A 20,107-nucleotide genomic window follows, 5' to 3' on the forward strand; every position below is an offset into this window, starting at 1 on the left:
CTGAACCTGGTGATCAGAACTGCTTCTGTCCCTGTGCTCCGTGCTCCCTGCTATGAGCTGTGGGCTGTCGGCCCTGTCCAGGCACCTACGTAGCATCCCTTATTGCCCACCTTTCACCTGAAGTTTCCAGGTGGAAATACAGCTGATTTCAAGTCAATGTGAATGTGCTCACTGGCTTCTGTTTCACCACACCAAGAGCCCAAGATGCAAGTTTTCTGTCCTAGAGCTCAGGAGAGCAGGACACACACAGCTCCTGACTCAGAGTCTCCTCCTGCACTGACAGGTCTATTTGCTCCCCAAGGAGTGTTTACCTGCTCTGCACTCGGCCCACATGACCTGGACCCCCCAGCCTCCAGTGACAGGCCTGACATAAAACACCACCTGCCCCAGAGACAAAGTGGAGACAGGAAGGGGACAGACGCTGACCCTCAGGAACAGGCTGTCTACCTGGACCCTGAGCCACACAGAACTGTCCCCAGCGTTTAGTCTTACAACACAGGGTGCATTTTCTATTCTACTGCACACGAACACACACACATGGCAAACACACCACTGGACTGACTTCACTAACAGTAGTAACGGCTGCTGAAACCAGGAAGCCTTGAGACAGACGCAGCGCATACCCCAGGCAGTCAGTGGGTAGTTGGGGCCGGACTCGCAGGACATGGCACTCAGTGGGCCCTGCGGGTCACTGCCTCCCCGCACACACCTGTGCATCTCTACCCGAGCAGAAATGCGTGAATGTATCTGAGTGCATCTAGAACTAATGCTCTAAGGTCAGATTTTCTCAGCCCCTCTTACTGTATTGGGTGGGGTGGGGGGTTCTGAGACCTGGAGACACGACAAGAGTCACCATGACGGTGTGGGGAGCTGTGGTTAGAGCACACGTTCCCTGAACCCTGGGTGTTCCACCTGCCCACTGTCACCTGGGCCACCCTCTCCCGTCCTCAGCCCCTCAGGGAAGGGGGCTCAGGAGGCAGGAGGCCCAGCGGGACTTCCACCCAGGACACCTCTCACCTGCTGACACTTCTCTACTGTGAGTATAGCTTCAGATGAAGGAAAAACCCCAACAGAGACAATTTGTGAAAACAGGAAGCACATGTTTATTTAAAGATAACACAAGCCCCCCTCGAAAGAAATTTAGTTAAAATCATGGATTGGGAGGAAAAAATGAACACAGTGAAAGCAGGGAACAGAGACACCACCACCCCGAGGGGCACCGCGTCTGGTCCCAGACAGGTCTGCAGAGGAGAGATCCACATGGGCAACGGACTCTGCAAAATCGGGCCTAGAAGTAGGTCAGCTCGTCATGCCTGCCTTTGTTGGTCTGGTAGCTGGTCAAGGCCACGGGCTTGTTCTCGTGCGGGAGGCTTTCAAACACTCGGATGTGCACGAAGTCATCCTCGTCCACTTGAACCTGAAAGGAGAGTCCAGTGAGGGGCAGGTGGGGCCTCTGACCCCAAGTCCCCCTGCTCTGCTGGACTTGGCTGGACAGGCAGGAGGGCCCTGGATGCCCGGAGGCTGTGTCCCTTCGTGTCCCCAGAGACTGGGCTGAGGACATTCCCACCCTCCTCCTTCAAGTGCAAGGAATACCCCCGGTGCCCAGCCAGCACCCCTCACCCACTCACTCAGCAGAGCCCTTGGTCACCCAAAAGGCTAGGTCCTCTTCTCCAAGGAGGCCGCAGCACGCACGTGCACACACACACATGCACACACACATGCTTGCACAGGCACGCTCATTTTAGACAGCCACCAAACCCCTGAAGCTGAGGGCTGCCACAGGACCCTGCTGAGCACTCCTGCCCTGGGCACCTGTGAGCTCCCACTTCAGACTCGACCTTCCTTTGAGGGGGACACCCCACCTTGATGAAGTAGTTCTTCCCAGCAACCAACTGGCTTTTGAACTCCAGTGCCTTGAACACTGGGAACTTCTTGTTCTCCTTCTCCTCCAGCTGGGACTTCACCTGGGGAAGGGGAGAAGGGAGAGATAGGTGAGCTCACCTGTATTAGATATTACAGCTGAACTCTAATGCCCACATTCTACACACTTTCTAGAGCACGTTTGTTCTTCACAGCTGAGGAGACATTAAAATGCTTGCCCTGATTTCAAGTACAGAAAACAGTTCCTTAATTTTGCTGAGGTTTCAATGCTATCATTTGCCTTTATCATTAGCCCTTTCTTTTTCAGACATGGATAGCTTATATTCTCATGGTTACAACAGTGTATATAAGTTCGTACATTACCATTTTCACTCAAACCTTCATTTGAAAGAGTATATAGTTTTTAATTACTCTTTGAAAACTAAAACATTTAAAAATGTTAAAATTTAATATTAAATTTAATCTTCCATCTTATTGATGTGCCTTAATTCTCTTACATAATCCCAATTTCTTCTGTAGCACAATATGCACCAGATAAAGCACTTTCGTAGGAAAAAAAATTTGCTGCATCTTTAGATAGTCTCTCTAGGTTGCAGGGCCTTTGGGCAGAGATTGTTTCTGATCTTTGGTGTCAGATGTTAATCTTACTCTCAGATCAGTCGTGTTTTACAGGGTCTTGGCCTTTGGGGAAGTGAGAATTTTTGAGGAGGAAGGGGAGAGCAGGTTGTTTTGTCTTGACTTGAAAACCTAAGCTAGTTTCCGAGTGCTCAGGCTGCTGTCTGGACCACTGGCAGCCACAGGAGCTTGCTGCCTGCGCTGGAATCCTCAGACCAGTTGTGGGGGTCAGAGGAGTTCAGTTAAGACCAGGAGCGTGCTGCTTGGAGAGCCGAGGGGATTACCATCATACATGCCAGTGAGTCACTTGACAAAGGCCTTCAGGGAGGGGCGCTCCCTGTGAATGAAGTCGAGGGAAGGATCAGAGACAGGGTCAGGTAGTGAGAGTCTGGCTGCCTGTTCCCTCTGAGTTTGCCAGGGCCCTCAGGTGATCAGCTGGGTGTGTCCCCCTGGGCCAGTGCCCACCTTCGACTGAACACTCACCTGTGTAGCCCGTTCCTGCTAGGTGTGCAGGGAATTGACCCTCAGACAGTTTACCTGACCGGGGAGGGGCGAGTGACACCCGCAGACCCTCCTGGGGGTCTGGGATTGAATCACCTGTTTCAGGAGTGGAGGCAGGAGAACCCCACCCTGTGCAAGGACTGGGGAGAAGCCCAGGTGGAGGTGGTGGAGCAGCGGAGGTGGAGGCCTGCAGGATGGCAGGTCACCGACACAGCTCCGACCAGGAGAAAGATGGGCTGGACTGGAGCCAAGGAAAGCTCAGAAGGCCATGGGTCACTAGGAAGCTGTCAGTTCCCAGACCAGAGTGACCAGGTGGGCAGAGGGCCAGGGAGGGCCCTAGGATAGGACTGGATGTGGTGGGTACACTGTCTCTGGCCTCACTTCTCCTCACGTGTTCATGAAAGCTTCAGTACAGAAGGTCACCAGATGGTGCCCCTGCCCCTCACAGAGCCCACCCAGCACACGGGCGGCCTCCTTGTTCCCAGGGGCAGTGAGGACGGTCCACTCTCAAGGGACGGACCCCAAATGCAGGCCATAGTGACAGAAACTCTCGTCTCCCGAGGGGACTCACATTCATTCAAAGCTCAGGTGACCAGCAGGGATTCTCCAGCCTGGAGACCCAGGAAGAGGCCAGGAGGGCTGGGTGCTCTAAGTGGCCACAGGGGAAAAGCTAGGACTCTCCTCTTATCTGGCTCTCCTGGGAGTCCCAGAAAATGCCTACTTTTCACAGGTCTCAGGAGACTGACTCAGCCCCTTCCTTTACCGCAGTCAGATGGTCCCAACCGCGGGAGAGGGAACAGGGCTGAGCTCATGGCCGAGGTTTAGGAGGCAGCAGCCAGGGAGGAAGGTTAAGGGACAAAAGCTTGTCTTCAGTCTCTGCTTATCAGAACTCGAGCCTCCTGGGCCCTACTTGTGATGACAGGCAGGACAGGCCCACCTCATCCCACCCCAACCTGATCTTCCAGTGTTTCTGGAAACAGGGCTGGACAGCTGACCAGGGTCTGAACCGGGCTCTGCCTCCTCGACCCAGTTACTTCCTGTTTCTAAACTTTTTATTGGAGACCACTTCAAGCTCACAAAAAGGGCTACACTCAGTCCAGCCCGAGTCTCGGACGCCTGGGACCCGGACCCCAGACTCACGCATAGGGACCTCACCCCGCCTGCCGTATCCTTTGCTCTTTAAGTGCTATTCCCTGTCACCTCGCGCCCCCTAACCCAGTGGACACCTCCGCGCCAGAGAACCTCGCAGGGAGGGAGGTGCATCCACCTGCGTCCAGCCCGACTCAGGGCGGGATGCGCTCGGGCGCAGCGCCTCCGTCCCAGCGGGGATGCCTGCGGACGTCCCCGGCCCCCAGTACCCCATCCGCCCCACACAGCCCGAACCTTGTCGGCGATAGCCTGGGTCTCGGCCGTGGCCGGCTGCGTGGCGGAAGGCGCTCCGCACATCATCTCGGCGGCAGGCGGGGCGGGAGCGTGTGGACACCGGGCGGCGGTCACGCGGGAGCAGCGGACACTCCCGGAGCAGCGGACACTCGCGGAGCAGCGGACACTCGCGGGAGTGGTCGAGCGGAGTCGAGCGCCCGGACCTGGCGCGGCGGTCACGTGCCGTGCGGGCGAAACCACAGCGCGCGGCGGGCGGGGGGGGGAACCGGGACCGGAAATGGGGTGCGGGGCGTCCCGGAAGGAAATGGAGCGCGGCCGTCCGGTCAGTGCGGACTGAGGGGGACGGGAGCACGGCCGCAGCCCGGGACCCCCGATGGGCGCCGTCTCGGGACCAAGGGTCGTGTGCTGTAGGGCTGTCCCCCCTCCCGGGGTTTGGTGTCGTCCTCCCGGCGGCTGAGTCAGAGGGTGTGGGCGGGGGCGCGGTCTGCAGGGTCTGGGGAGAGGGGTGGTCCCCGTGCCGCGGGGGTGGGCGCTGAGCTGTGGGGCTCGTCTAGGTTTCCGCGTCCCGAGCTGGGCAGGACGCGGGGTGCAGGTGGTCCAGCCTGCCTCCTTCCGGGCCACTCAGGGCCCCCAGACCCTCTCTCCTGCGTTGGCTTCCAGGTGCCCACACTTTGACCCGGTGTCTGCGATGACAGAATGACAGTGATGGGTCTTGAAATGAGTGGTGTTTGGGTTGGCAGAGGAGCGGGGAGCTGGCCCTGAGAGCTGCCCAGGGCCGAGGGGAATAGAAGCCCCTGCCCGGCGCCCCTCATCCCTAGGCCTGGCTCAGCGCCCTACCTGTGCTGGTCTGCTGTGCACACCATGGGCGTGTGACCCGAGGACAGGGTGAAGGGCTGACGTGGACGGACAGAAGAGGCACAGAGGAGTCCAGTGGCCTCAGGCCTGGGTGGGGGTCACGGGGAGGGCGTTAGTAAAGGGTTTGGTTCTGGCCGTTCCGTTTAGGATTTAAAGTACATGTGATATCCAGGAAAGAAAGGGTCCCTGTCTTTTTGGAGCAAGGTGGGGCTGTGCTGGGAGCTGTCTGGACAGGACTGGCCTATCAGAAAGGTCCAGCTGCCCCTCAGTGGGCGCTGCGCCTCTGCCATCCCTGGGGGCTGACTCTGCAGGTGCAGGCCAGCCCTGCCTCCTGGGGGCCCAGCGTGGAGCCTCAGTGGGAGCGGCCGGTGAACAGGTGTGTGGGGAGAGGAGCCTTTCTGGGACGTGCCAGGGCAGAGCCTGGTCTGTAAATTCAGGGAAGCATGGGCGGTCAGGTGACGTTGAGCCCTGGGGAGGTAGGAAGGAGAAACTGACACCCAGCAAAGGCCCAAGCTCAGAGAGCTGCACTTTAACAGCAGGGGCTGCAGCAAAGCAAGGGAGGGGAAGACAGCCTCAGGTCCACCCTCCTGTCTGAGTGAGCAGTTTTTTTTTTTTAAGTCTTTATTGAGTTTATTACAATATCGCTTCTATTTTATGTTTTGTATTTTAGGTTGCAAGGCATGTGGGATTTTTGTTTCCCAACCAGGAATTGAACATGCAGCCTTTCATTGGAAGGCAAAGTCTTAGCCACTGGACCGCCAGGGAAGTCTCTGAGTTAGCAGTTTTTATTTATTTTTTAACTGATCATTTGCATTTAATGGAAAGAAAGAACTATTCACTGAAGGATGGTTTTTCGAGAATAAAAAGCTGAACCATTCACTGGGATAAATTCACCATTCTCATTACACATATCTGATAAGAATATATAAAGAACTCCTGCTGCTGCAGCTGCTGCCAAGTCGCTTCAGTCATGTCCGACTCTGTGCGACCCCATAGACGGCAGCCCACCAGACTCCCCTGTCCCTGGGATTCTCCAGGCAAGAACACTGGAGTGGGTTGCCATTGCCTTCTCTGATAAAGAACTCCTACCAATAAAAACAGGTGGTATCCTTGAATTGGAACTTTTTTTTTTGCTGCATTGCCTGGCACTTAGGATCTTAATTTCCCCATCAGAAATTGAACCCACGCCCTCTGCAGGGTGTGGAGTCTTAGCCTCAGGACCACCAGGGAAGACCCTGGGGTTATCGTCTTAATCATTTACGGCCTGGATGTCTTTGATTTGGTGGTCTGTGACTCCTGGGCTGTCTCAGCAGTACTCTGTAAAAGGTTATCTTACCTGGAGGATGACTCAGAGCAGCACACAGTGATGCTGATTGGGACGCTGGCGCCAGACCCCTGACCTTCACTACTCTTTATTGATTAGACAGAATGTGATGGAACAGGTCTGGCTAGGACAAGCAGGCAAGAAAAGAGAGACACCTGGGCATGACTCTGAAGTCACAGGACTCCATTTCAAGACTCCCGTAATTCTTAATAAATGAATGAGAGACAGTATCGACCCCATAAAAATGGAAAACTCTGTGTTGAAAACAAAACGTCAGAAAATAATGAGCAAGAAGGGCAAGGAAAGCCATTCTGTGGCTTTTGTCATTCTACAGCTGGGGGGTGGGGGTTGTAGAGGGCAGGTGCTCACCTTTTACAGATAGGAGGGCACTGCCCTGGTGGTTCAGTGTAAGAATCTGCCTGCCAAAGCAGGGGACGCAAGTTCAATCCCTGGTCTGGGAAGATCCCACATGCTGTGGAGCAACTAAGCTGGTGGGCCAGGCCACAACTACTAAGCCTGCACTCTCTACAACCCGTGCTTTGCCACAAGAGAAGCCACCATGGTGAGAAGCCCACGAGAGAGTAACCCCCACTCGCTGCAACCAGAGAAAGCCCATGCAGCAATGGACTTTTTTATTTTTAAAATAAAAACAAATAGGAGGGTAACACACCTGTGGACAGCTGTTTTTTAGAGTTGGCTATAGCAGGGGTCTTCCACTTTGACTTGGGTTTTGGCAGAGCCTCACAGGCAGGCAGAGAAGGGCACAGCTTGTACTAGAAAGGAGGAAAGCCTAGGTGTGCCCCGGCCTGGAGAAGCTGTGGACAGGCTTGCTGTAAGCTGAGGATCCTGTGTGATTGATTTTGGGGGCATCCTTGACCTTCTCTGGTTGTCCTAGGTTAGAAAGGGGAGGAGCAAAAATTAGGGAAGATGGCAGTCATGGCTAAGTTGTGATATTCCTGGCTGGTGGCTGTAGAGGCTGTGGTCTGGCTTCTGGGTGATTGTCGCAGGGTTTGTGGGTTAGAGTTCTCTAGTTACATGTACGGGGTCTGGCCATTGTCTGTATGTATAGTCAGTGTCTAGGCTTCCCAGGTGGCTTGGTGGTACAGAATCCACCTGCCAATACAGGAGACGTGGGTTCAATCCTTGGGTTAGGAAGATCCCCTGGAGGAGGAAATGGCAACCCACTCCAGTATTCTTGCCTGGGAAATCCCATGGACAGAGGAGCCTGGTGGGCTACAGTCCATGGGGTCATAAAAGAGTTGGATACGATTAACAGACTACTAGTGACTATATAACATCCAGCTAAAAGCTAGCAGGGGGTACTCTTTTTGCCCCCTTCTGATGCCTATGTCAAAAGCTTTCTTTATCTCCTTTATATTTTAATAAAACTTTATTACACACACACACAGAGTTGGATACAACTGAGCAATGATACAGCAACAACAGCATAGTCAGTCTCTCCTGCTGCTTATGGAGTCAGTGTTGCTTTATTGCTGCAGGCTTGGGTCCAGACATGTTTTCAAGCTGCCATGGAAGGCTATAAGGTCAGATGGTTTAATGCCAATCCAGCCCTTCCGTGTGCTGCTGTGTGGCGTGGGAGTAACTGCTGGGCCTCTCTGTGTCCAATTTAAGCACCAGGTGAGTTAATGGACATAAAATGCTTGGGTCAGTGTCTGAGCCCTAGGGTGAATGGATAATGTTATCACTGTCCCATAATGAGCATTACTTTTTCTGCCAAAGGCCCTGAAAAATGCTGATGTCTTTCTCTCATTCCTTGAGGCCACAGCTTCTCATCTTACTGGAGACCAGGGAAGAGAGTAAGTTTCCTCTCTCTTCACGTAGATCCCGGGGGCCATTCATTTCAGCTTGAAATCTGTTTTCAGAAGGATCAAAATTTTAGGGGACTTCCTAGGAAGTCCAGTGGTTAAGACTTCATGCTTCCACTGCACAGGGCATGGGTTCAGGCTCTGGTTGGGGACCTACGATTCCATGTGCCTGCTGTGCAGTGAAGCCAAAAAATTGTTTTAAATTCAAGCAACTTTGAAGTTTCCCTTGTGATCTCTGAGTTTCCAAGAGTCAGTAGAAGCCGTGGTGGCTTTTTCCTCAGTGTCTCATGGCCCCTTCTTCCGCAGCAAGACAGTTGTAGAGCTGCAGACATTGTCCTTTCCTCCCTGCTGGATTCTTTGGCTGGACTGATAATTAAATTGATACCAGACATTAACAGGAGAGATATAAATTTAATTTCTGACATACACGAGCCCCAGAGATCTGAGACCAAGGGTGATGAGTCTGGCCATTGAGGCTTCTATGACACCGTGAGCTGAGGAATAGGTTGGGGGCCTGGGGCTCCCCGAGGGAGGAGGGCTCTTCACAGGGAGATATAGAGAGCGAGGTTGGTGGTCAGTGCTTGCCTTGCTGTGCAGGTAAGTCAGATAAAAAAGTTATCTCTAATAATAGCTCGTCTTCTGGTTGTTACGTTGTTAAGTCACTTTAGTCACGTCCAGCTCTTTTAAACCCCATGGACTGTAGCCCGCCAGGCTTCTCTGTCTATAGAAGTCTCCAGGCAAGAATATTGGTAGCTTCGCCAGGGGATCTTCCCGACCCAGGGGTCAAACCCAGGTTTCCTGCATTGCAGGCAGATTCTTTACCATTTGAGTCACCAGGAAAGTTAAGGAAGAGGTAATAATGTTTTCTGGATCCACTGGGTCCTGATTGCCTTCAGGTCAAAATAGCCCAGGGATGGGGAAGCCTGGTGGGCTGCCGTCTATGGGGTCGGACACAACTGAAGCGACTTAGCAGCAGCAGCAAAATAGTCCCAAAGGGCGTCTTCTGCTCCCCTCTCACCCAGCTTATGTGCATCCCTGTCGACATGCTGAGGAGGGCAGCTCACTCACCCGTGCCCCATCCTGTTCAGCTGCTTCTGTCCCATCAGGCAAAAACTCCAGCCCCAGAGTCTGTTGCTAATAAAATTCTAGCCCCAGAAATCCTCTGACAGGGCAGGAGTGGGGAGGAGGAGGATGCAGGAAAAAAAAAAGATGACACGTCAAAACAACTAAGCATTTATTAAATTTCCCTGTTTATCTTCAGCAGCAAGGGGAGTATCAGCAGATATAAACTTGAAAATTGGTACCCCACGTGGGCACATCTCTGCTCCGCCTCCTGCATCAGGACCCATCACAGGCCTGGTAGCCTAGGTGAGCTGGAGGCAAAGCAGAGAGAAGCTGTACCTCTGAGCCAGGCCCCTTGAAGCAGCCAGCTCGAACAGAGGCAGCCCTGAGTCCCCTCTGAAAGGTGGAGGGAGGTGCAGAAATCGGGGAGGAAGCAGATGTACATGGTGAAGGGCGTTGCTATAAACTAATGTAGGCAAAAGCTTTTCTAAGAAGAATCAGAAGGGAAAGACTGGGACCCACATGGGGCAGGTGACACCCTGGGTACACCTGTTGACCTGTCCTGGGCCAACCCAGCTGTTTTGTGTGTGTCTCTTAATGACATACGGATGCTTGTCCAGGTCCCCAGCAGACAGGCAGCACTGGGACTGTTCCTAGCTCCATACCTGTCACAAAGGAGGCATTGAATAAACATTTGACTCTTTATGTTACGGAACTCATGTTCAGCTGCTTGTCACTCAGGAATCCAATGCTAGGAGTCAAGTGTTGGGTAAAAGGAAAGATGGCTGTCATGAGGAAGCCGGCAATCTGGGGGAGAAGGTAGGCCTTTGTCCCAAAGAATCAACTCCCCCTTGCTGATCAGGGGGCAAGAGCTTTCAAAGGGCAGTTCCAGGGGTGCAAGGCTGGGGCGGAGGGGGAGCCGTGTGTGGGAGCTGCAGTCAGCGCCGACAGGTTCTTGGAGTCAGATGCGCTCCCTTTGACAGTCATCTTGAAGTCGGTCATGTGCTAGTGTGATCAGCATCCTTGTGATCGTTTTGTGTACAGTTAATCTTCAGTTCCAGAGTTGGTTTGTTCCCATTTCCTTGAGGCCAGTTCTCAGAATTGTGCAAGACGGAGCAGCTCACATCATGGCTATAGCCTGGTCATCATGAAGTTAGCTTCTTCCACTGGGTGGGGGTTTCAGTATCTCTAAAATAGCTCAAAGGATATGGCTGAGAATGTTAATCACAGATTTTTAAAGAGGAAATAAAGGTCCTTGTCTTTTTTTGTTTTTTGGCCACACCACATGGCTGCCAGGCTCTTAGTTCACTGCCCAGGGATAGAACCCAGACTCTCAGCAGTGAAAGTGCCAAGTCCTAATCTTTGGACTGCCAGGGTATTCCCCAAAGATCCTTGTCTTTAATGGCTAAACTTACTATTTTGTCTTGTTTGACTGCTTTCCTTTGCTTCTGCATGTTCTCACTCCTCTAATTAAGTTTATTCTTTGGCTAAAGTTTTTTCTACAGACAAGAAGTGGGCAGAGGATGGTAAGGGAACAGTCTGGGCTTCCCAGGTGGCTCAGTGGTAAAGAATCCACCTGCTAATGTAGTGAGTGAGTGAGTGAAGTCGCTCAGTCGTGTCTGACTCTTTGCGACCCCGTGGACTACCAGGCTCCTCCGTCCATGGGATCCTCCAGGCAAGAATACTGGAGTGGGTTACCATTTCCTTCTCCAGGGGATCTTCCCAACCCAGGGATCAAACCCAGGTCTCCCGCATTGGAGGCAGACGCTTTAACCTCTGAGCCACCAGGGAAGCTAGGAGACCAGGTTTGATCCCTGGATTGGGAAGATTCTCTTGAAGGAGGAAATGGCAACCCACTCCAGTTTTCTTGCCCGGGAAATCCCATGGACAGAGGAACCTGGCAGGCTACAGTCCATATGGTCACAAAGAGTCAGACATGACTGGGCACACATATACATATTGTCCTGAGAAGGCCCCATGGGGACCTGCTCAGTTACAGTTACACACTTCTGTAAATCAAAAATAAAACTTCACAATGAAAGCAGGCAATGCTAGGAATTTTTTAAAGAAAAATTAATGGAGGGACAAAAGATTTACCTATTAGTATAAAATGTCCATCCCAGAATTTGGAAGCCCCCTCACTGCCCAGCCTCTGTCCACAGCCAGAAGCCCTGTTTAGTTGGGGAAAAGTGTCTATAGAACTGTGTCTTCCAGGGCCCTGCTGTTGGCAGCACTGGGTGCTTATTGTAACCCTGAGTTCCCAGCCCTTTAGATTCCACGTCTCTGGGGCTTGGTGGGAACCAGGCATCTGTGGGACTGATGGACACTCATCGATGCTAACAGTAGCCATCACTAGAGGTGGGGAATGGGTATTTAACAACACTCTGTGAATTTCTGTGTTTTTCCAAAGTTTTATTTAAAGGACTCTTTTTTAAAATTAAATGTTTATTTATTTACTTGGCTATCCCAGGTCTTAGATGTGGCATGTGAACTCTTAGTTATGGCATATGGGATCTAGTTTTCTGACCAGGGATCAAACCCATCCCTCTTTCATTGGGAGCTCAGAGTCTTAGCCACTGGACCACCAGGGAAGTCCCAGGACTCTTTGTTTTTAGAAAAAGGAGTTTTCTTTTGGAATAGTGTTCATTCTTGAGGAGTAAATGACATCATAGGAAAATGCTAGATGTGTTATTGAGAAGCAGTTTCAAAACAGTCAATATAATGTGGTTAATACAATTGATAGATTCTATGTAATTGACATATAATTAATAAAAATCCTATGCACAGAAAATAGAGAACAGATCTGTCAGAAGTTTTCCCTTTAGATCAGGAGGCCACGGGCTTCTCAGATGGTACTAATGGTAACAAACCTGCCATCTCCAATGCAGGAGACATAAGAGACATGGGTTTGATCCCTTGGCTGGAAAGATCCCCTGGAGGAGAGCAGGGCAACCCACTCTAGTATCCTTGCTTGGAAAACCCCAAGGACAGAAGAGCCAGGCAGGCTACAGTCCATGGGGTCACAAAGAGTTGGACCCGACTGAAGCGACTTAGCACCCACGCATGAGACCATGGTTGGTTCCCTCCCCTAACTTTTTCTATTTCCTTAATCTTCTATAATAACAACGGAGGGATGAATATGGGGGGAGAAGCAGCCTGTATGGAGTGAGTGGGTGTGAGTCCTGGAGCAGCAGGGGGCAGGGGGATGGGGTGGGGAGTCTAGGAGGAGGAAGGGCGGGGCCATGACCACAGCCATATCTGCCGGGCTGTCTAATGCACGTGCAAAATGAGTTTTCAGGCCCTTGTTCTGAGAGTACCAGGGATCTCAGGAAGGCAGCACCTGAGCCACACTAGGCACAGCCCCTGTGCTCAGGCCCATGCTGCTAACTGGGCACACACACCACCTGCCACCTGTGAAGCGGTCCTGGCCCCCACGTGGGGCGCCCACAGCTGTGGTGGGCACGCGAGCTGGCCTGGGTGTTACCTTCACCTGTCTTTTACTGACTCTGGGCAAGAGCATCCCCTGTAAGCCCCCTTGCTCACCTACTAAAGTGCAAAAGTCAGGACTTCTCTGGCAGTCCCATGGCTAAGACTGCCCTCCCAGTGCAGGGGGCCTGGATTCAGATGCCACAGCTGAAGACCCTGCATACCACAATGAACAGTCAGTGCAGCCAAATAAGTCAATGAATATTTATTTTAAAAGTGCAAGACCCATCCCTTCCTCACAGGATTCTTTCAAAGTTTACAGAGGCTTTATATGCTTTATGAGTAAGTCCTCGCACATGGCAGGCACTCGTTAGCTGGCAGTGACTGTCGGTTATTTTGTCTTCTTTGCCCCTTCTGTAATGCGTTCAATAGTGTCCCCTCAGAGTCACATCTACCCAGAACCTTAGAATGGAACCTTAATTTGGAAATGAGCTCTTCGAAGATGTAATGAGGTAAGGTGAGGTTAATAGTGGCTGAGGGTGGGCCCCAAATCCAGTGGCTGGTGTCCTTATAAAAAAATGAGAGGATGCAGAGAGACAGAAAGAAGCACGGCGCGTGGGGGCAGAGCCACAGGGGAGGGGGCCGTGTGAGCATGGAGGCAGAGCCTGGGGTGACTCGGCCACACTCCAAGAGCACCAGGGGCCCCCACATCAGGAAGACGCAGGGAGGACCCTCCGCTGGGGCCTTCGGAGGAAGCGTGGCCCTGCGGACATTTTGATCTCAGGCTTCTGGCCTCCAGAGCTGGGAGATGATACATTTCTATTGTTCTAAGCCACTCCGTTTTTGCCACTTTGTTATAGCCTCTCCAGGGAACGGAGTCCCTCCCTGGTTCAACACACGCTTCCTAGCACAGATATGAAATTGTGCTTCAGAGGTGTCACACACACCCTTCCGGTCTGCACCAAGCTGGTCTGGAGTTGAAAGACTATGACGTAGGAAGACACACAAGATCTACAAACGGGTTTTTTCCATGTCCCAGAAAACGAACACAAGCAGGGCAACCTCAGAATGGGAAGTGGCTCCCCACGATGCTGCAGGAGATGAGAGATGCTGGGTTTTGTTATTTGTCGAATACATGAGCACACTTCTGTTGTTAATTTGTACCTAGTGAGCTATTCACATCTGTTCTGCACACTGTCACCTCGTAGGCACCGTCCTGGGTACAGACAAGCAGGACAGAGAAAAACCCTGCCCTTGGGGTAGGATGGGGTGGGAGTGTATAATGCTTGTAGAAATGGGAAAATACCTCATTTCCCCAAGTCTTCTCAGATTTTCTGTTCTTGCTTTTCTAATTTTTAAATATTCCTTTTCATTTCTCTGTTTGGCTGCCCCGTGTCTTGGTTGTGGCATGCAGGCTCTTCGATCTTCAGTGCAGCACGTGGGATCTAGTTCCCTGACCAGGAATCAAACGTGGGCCCCCTGCACTGGGGGTGAGGAGTCTTCTCCTGGACCACCAGGGAAGTCCCTTGCCTTTCTTTCTTTTTAAACTTTAATTTTTTTTAACTTTTTATATTGAAATAATTTTAGGCTGCAAAAATACTACAGGGTTTTTGTGAATTCTTCATCCAGTTTCCCTAAATGTTAAACTCTTGAAGTGTTGGCTGCTCAGCCACATCAGACTCTTTGCGACCCCATGGACTATGGCCCAGAAGGCTCCTCTGTCCATGGAATCCTCCAGGCAAGAATACTGGAATGGGTTGCCATTCCCTTCACCAGGGGATTTGCCCCAAGGATCAAACCTGTATTGCAGGCAGATTCTTTACCATCTGAGCCAACAGGGACATCCTTAAACTCTCACACAAGCCTAAACATAGTAGTTACCAAAGCAGGAAGTGAGCCTTGAGATGCCCTGGGAGGAGCCTGTGTCCAGAATCCAGGCCCATCTCACTGCACTCCCACTAGAGTCCTCCTGGCCCACGTTCCTTCCACCTGGCCCTTCCTGGTCAAGTCCTCTGAGCAGACATCAACCCGGGACAGGTTCCCGGCCCCTCGCCCTTTATACCCCCCTTGACACACATAAAGAGGGTGGATTGCCTGTGTCGAGGAATGGTCCTAGTTTGGGCTCGTCTGATGTTTCTCCTGATGAGGTGGAGGCTGTGTGTTTGGGGCAGGGACACCACCAAAGTGCTGCTGTTCTTTCAGTGCGTCACTTTGAGGGCATGTGACGTCCATACGTCTCGCTGGCGACGCAGATCTCCATCTTGAGTGAAGGCGTGTCTTCGGGGTTTCTCCGCTGTAACGTCACTAATTTTCCCATTAACCAATAAGTCCTTTGAGGCTGTAAGAATATCATGTGTGTCATCACCCTTTTGCCACTGATTAATATCCATGGGTGGTTCTTGCCTGCGATGCACAGCAGATTTTGGAAAGTCTCCTAAAGAAGGATAATTTGGCAGGTAGAATTGTCGAGGAAAATTCAGCTGACAAGAAGAAAAAAGAGAACTTTATTTGAGCCAAACTGAGGACTATAACCCAGGAAAAAGTCTTACAGAAAATTCTGAAGACTCTTCCGATGTTAGAAGCCAAAGGCATGGTCATAGACGTTTTCGAGACAAAGAACCACCCATCAAAACGACACACTGGCATTTTAGATACAGCTCACCAAGGATACATAGTCCAGTCACCATGACCCCCTACGAAGTCGGGAAAGAATGCTGTCTTCTAAGAAGTCACGTTGCCAGCGTCAGAAAACACAACACAAAACAAAAATGATCTTTATGGTTGAACAGGCATTCCCACCTTTGAGGAGGTCTGGTTAATGTATAATTTGGATGCACTTGGCCATCAAAGGTAGAAGGAGGCCTGAATGGACAGAATTTTATGCTTCATTTTCTCATCCTGCCTTAAAATATAAATTTTATTTCGTCTGAGCAAAGACATGTATTTTTTAGTTCCATTGAATATGCAAGAAACCCTTCATTGGCCATCAGCATCTAATAGCTGTATACACTGTCAAGTATGTTGAGTTGTACAAAAAGTTCATTTCGCTTTTTCCATAACATCTTAGGGGAAAACCCAAGTGAACTCTTTGGCCAACCCAATATTTTTAAAGAATATGTTGCTCCCTTTCATTATATTATTTTGGTGAGATTCTTTGTTGGAAGTTCACTGAATGTCTATTAAAATTGCCCTTTCCTTTGGGGTTTGTTGTCCCTTTTCCTGCTTTGGCTTTTCCCAGAGCACTGTCCTCTCTGGCGTGCAAGGATTTGTTACTTTACTGCCTGGCATCTCTGCTGAGTCCTGGCTGGTGAGGCAGGGATCTTGTCCTGCTCAACAGTGCCACTGCTGGTGAAAAACTTAAATAGCTTTTTCAAACAGAAAAAGTTGGATGAATAGGGCAATGAACGCTTGTATTCCTGCCCTGGAGTCAATCCTTGTTAACATTTTGCCATATTTGCTTGTGTACTCCATGCATGTCATCATTTATCCACTTATTGACATCACGACATTTAACTCTCACCGAACACGTCACCGTTATTTCCTAAAAGTGGAGGCATTCTTCTCCACCATGTGCTGGCAAACTATAATCACTGGGCCTAATCCTGGCCCATCACTTGTTTTTGTAAATAAATTTTTATTAGAGTCTCATCCATTCATTTACATGTTGACTGTAGCTGCTTTATGCACCAAAGGAGCAGTTGTTTGGGCCCACAGAGATGGAAATATTTATTGCCTTGCCTGTGCAGAAAAGCATTAATATAAGGCCAGAGTGTTATCCTTAGGGAGTCCAGCAAATGAGTTTGACCCTTAGCTGGGAACCTGGATTTGGGGATTTTTTCTCATCTCCCTTAAAACTCAACATTCAAAAACTTAAGGTCATGGCCTCCAGGCCCATCACGTCATGGCAAATAGATGGGGAAAAAGTGGAAGTAAAGGCAGATTTTATTTTCTTAGGCTCCAAAATCACTGAAGATGGTCACTATGCTACTGAATAGGGTTGCTTACCACTCAAAAGGCAATACACAGGCCAGGTTGGTGGAGAGGAGAGTTTGCTTTATTTCAGATGTTGACAGTTGTCTGGGGGGTAGGGTGGCACATCTGTCCAAGGCTGACTCCCACTCTCTGAAAAGCAGGGTTTGAGAGCTTTTATCGACAGAGTTGCAGATGATACCACCCTTATGGCAGAAAGTGCAGAGGACTAAAAACCCTCTTGATGAAAGTGAAAGAGGAGAGTGAAAAAGTTGGCTTAAAGCTCAACATTCATAAAACGAAGATCATGGCATCTGGTCCCATCACTTCATGGGAAATAGATGGGAAACAGTAGAAACAGTGTCCGGCTTTATTTTGGGGGGTTCCAAAATCACTGCAGATGGTGACTGCAGCCATGAAATTAAAAGACGCTTACTCCTTGGAAGAAAAGTTATGATCAACCTAGATAGTATATTCAAAAGCAGAGACATTACTTTGCCGACTAAGGTCCGTCTAGTCAAGGCTATGGTTTTTCCAGTGGTCATGTATGGATGTGAGAGTTGGACTGTGAAGAAGGCTGAGCGCCGAAGAATTGTTGTGTTTGAACTGTGGTGTTGGAGAAGACTCTTGAGAGTCCTTTGGACTGCAAGGAGATCCAACCAGTCCATTCTGAAGGAGATCAACCCTGGGATTTCTTTGGAAGGAATGATGCTAAAGCTGAAACTCCAGTACTTTGGCCACCTCATGCGAAGAGTTGACTCATTGGAAAAGACTCTGATGCTGGGAGGGATTAGGGGCAGAAGGAGAAGGGGACGACCGAGGATGGGATGGCTGGATGGCATCACGGACTTGATGGACGTGAGTCTGAGTGAACTCCAGGAGTTGGTGATGGACAGGCAGGACTGGCGTGCTGCGATTCATGGGGTTGCAAAGAGTCAGACACAACTGAGCGACTGAATTGAACTGAACTGATAGACAGAGTTGGGGTGGAAAGCAGAAAGAGCACAGTCATCTTCAAATTGATCACCAGTGGTCTGACCAGCATCATCTTGGTTGTTTTAGGTACAGTTAGTCTTCAGTTCCAGGGTCCATTTGTTCCCATTTCTTTGCAGCCAGTTCTCGGATGTGTGGCAACTCATGTCCTGGGGACAGCCTGGTCATCATGTAGTTAAATTCTCCACCTGGTGTTTTGGTATCTATAGGACAGCTCACAGGATATGAATCAGAATGTTATCTATAGCCCTTGAGAAAGAACGAAAGGTCCATGACTATGTTTAACGACTACACTATTATTACTTAGTCTCCTTAGACTGTTTCTCTTTGTTTTCACATGTTCTCATTTCTCTGATTAAACTTATTCTTTGACTAAAGTTTTCCACATGCAAAAGGCAGGCAGAAGACATGCAGGGCAGGCAGGCGGCAAGGACCATAGGGTCCTGCTCTGTTTCAGCTGCAACCAGGAAATTAAAAGACGCTTGCTCCTTGGAAGTAAAACTATGACAAACATACAGAGTGTATTAAAAAGCAGAGACATCATTTTGCTGACATCTGCCTGTATAGTCAGAACTATGATTTTTCCAGTGGTCATATATGCATGTGAGAGTTGGGCCATAATGAGGGCTGAGCACTGAAGAATTTATGCTTTTGAATTGTGCTGCTGGAGAAGACTCTTGTCTTGGACCCCCTTGGACTGCAAGGAGATCAAATCAGTCAATCCTAAAGGAAATCAATCCTGAATATTCCTTGGAAGGACTGATGCTGAAACCGAAGCTCCAGTCCTTTGGCCACCTGATGCAAACAGCCAACTCACTGGAAAAGACCCTGATGCTGGGAAAGACTGAGGGTAGGAGGAGAAGGGGGAGATAGAGGATAATATGGTTGGATGGCATCCAACTCAGTAGAGATGAGTTTGAGCTAACTCCGGGAGATAGTGAAGGACAGGGAGGCCTGGCATGCTGCAGTCCATGAGGTCGGAAAAAGTCAGACTCCACTTAGTGAGTGAACGACAACAACCCCAGCACCCTAACTGTGATAAGAGTGACTCATGGGCCTAAAGCGTTTGGAGCAACAACACAGCAGGTGCTGAGCATCTGCCCTCCCTGTGGGAGTCTGGAGTTCGGGTGTGTCTGGTAGAGGCAGCTGTGACCAGCTCATAATAACAACTCTGGGCTTTTTGTTTTGTTTTAACTTCTTAGCGGTGTTTCAAGTCATTCGGGAGACCAGGGATCTCCTCAGTGTAAGTGGAGAGTGTCGGCTACGGGACCACCAGGAAAGTCCCCGAAATGCTCCGGATCCTGATCTCTAACAAGCTCCTTCTGACATTCAATGTGTTGTCATAGCTGTTTGCTCGGAAGTTAGGGGAACACGTGCTCTTTAGACCTTTTCCCTGTGCTTTGAATCCTTTTGCCATAATAAATCACAGCCAAGAGTCTTCCTAGTGAATCAGTGGATCTGGGGATCCTGGGTCCCCCTGACATATGACTCATTACTGAAAAAGGCTACTGAGGGGCGCTGTCCTGGAACAGGTTGGAGACTGCCTCCCCCTGCTCTGTGTGCCGCCTTCTACCTTTCTGTATTCCAGGCCGGTCTCGGACCTACAGGGTGGACAAGGTCAGTGCAGCGTGCCCCACGGGTGATGGTGCTGTAGCGTGGGGGCCCTCCAGGGTGGCAGGCCACTGCGGGCATAGGTGATACTCCCGCAAACCCCGCCATGACTACCCTCCCCTGGCATCGTGGCATTTTCTGATGACCTTGGCCTGAACCAACATTCACTGGATTCGTTGTGGACTTTCTACAATTCCACCTTTCCTCTGTCTGTGCTCACTGGCATTCTTTGCTAAAGAAGAGCCTTCCCTCAGCAGCCAAGGGTGAACTACAGCACCTCTCCGCCTCCCAAAAGGCGGGCAAATGCTGGCTTCCTTTTACTTGTCAATAAATCCTGAAAGATGATGCTGTGAGAGTGCTGCACTCAATATGCCAGCAAATTTGGAAAACTCAGCAGTGGCCACAGGACTGGAAAAGGTCAGTTTTCATTCCAATCCCAAAGAAAGGCAATGCCAAAGAATGCTCAAACTACTGCACAATTGCACTCATCTCACACGCTAATAAAGTAATGCTTAAAATTCTCCAAGCCAGGCTTCAGCAATACATGAACCATGAACTTCCAGATGTTCAAGCTGGTTTTAGAAAAGACAGAGGAACCAGAGATCAAACTGCCAACATCCGCTGGATCATTGAAAAAGCAAGAGAGTTACAGAAAAACATC

The 20,107-nt window shown here is 50.4% G+C and overlaps 1 protein-coding gene across 1 annotated transcript; it reads right to left on the bottom strand.

Annotated features, from left to right (window-relative positions):
- Positions 1 to 1,079: 1,079 nt before the first annotated feature.
- On the bottom strand, positions 1,080 to 4,571 carry LOC114110475 (cystatin-B). The gene is made up of 3 exons (XM_027960962.2): positions 4,381 to 4,571; positions 1,863 to 1,964; positions 1,080 to 1,417 (listed from the first exon to the last, which is right to left on the bottom strand). Exons 1-3 carry the CDS (start codon positions 4,444 to 4,446, stop codon positions 1,289 to 1,291), a joined length of 297 nt encoding a protein of 98 aa, XP_027816763.1. The 5' UTR covers positions 4,447 to 4,571; the 3' UTR covers positions 1,080 to 1,288.
- Positions 4,572 to 20,107: the final 15,536 nt, after the last annotated feature.

This window comes from Ovis aries, chromosome 1 (assembly GCF_016772045.2).
Source record: "Ovis aries strain OAR_USU_Benz2616 breed Rambouillet chromosome 1, ARS-UI_Ramb_v3.0, whole genome shotgun sequence".
In the NCBI taxonomy this organism is placed as follows: domain Eukaryota; kingdom Metazoa; phylum Chordata; class Mammalia; order Artiodactyla; family Bovidae; genus Ovis; species Ovis aries.

Excerpts from the sequence above, each read along its gene's own strand:
- LOC114110475 (XM_027960962.2), bottom strand. The coding sequence starts at position 4,446 with ATGATGTGCGGAGCGCCTTCCGCCACGCAGCCGGCCACGGCCGAGACC. Across the intron at positions 1,965-4,380 it reads CCCAGGCTATCGCCGACAAG|GTGAAGTCCCAGCTGGAGGA; the intron begins GTTCGGGCTGTG and ends CCCCTTCCCCAG. Across the intron at positions 1,418-1,862 it reads GGAAGAACTACTTCATCAAG|GTTCAAGTGGACGAGGATGA; the intron begins GTGGGGTGTCCC and ends CTCTCCTTTCAG.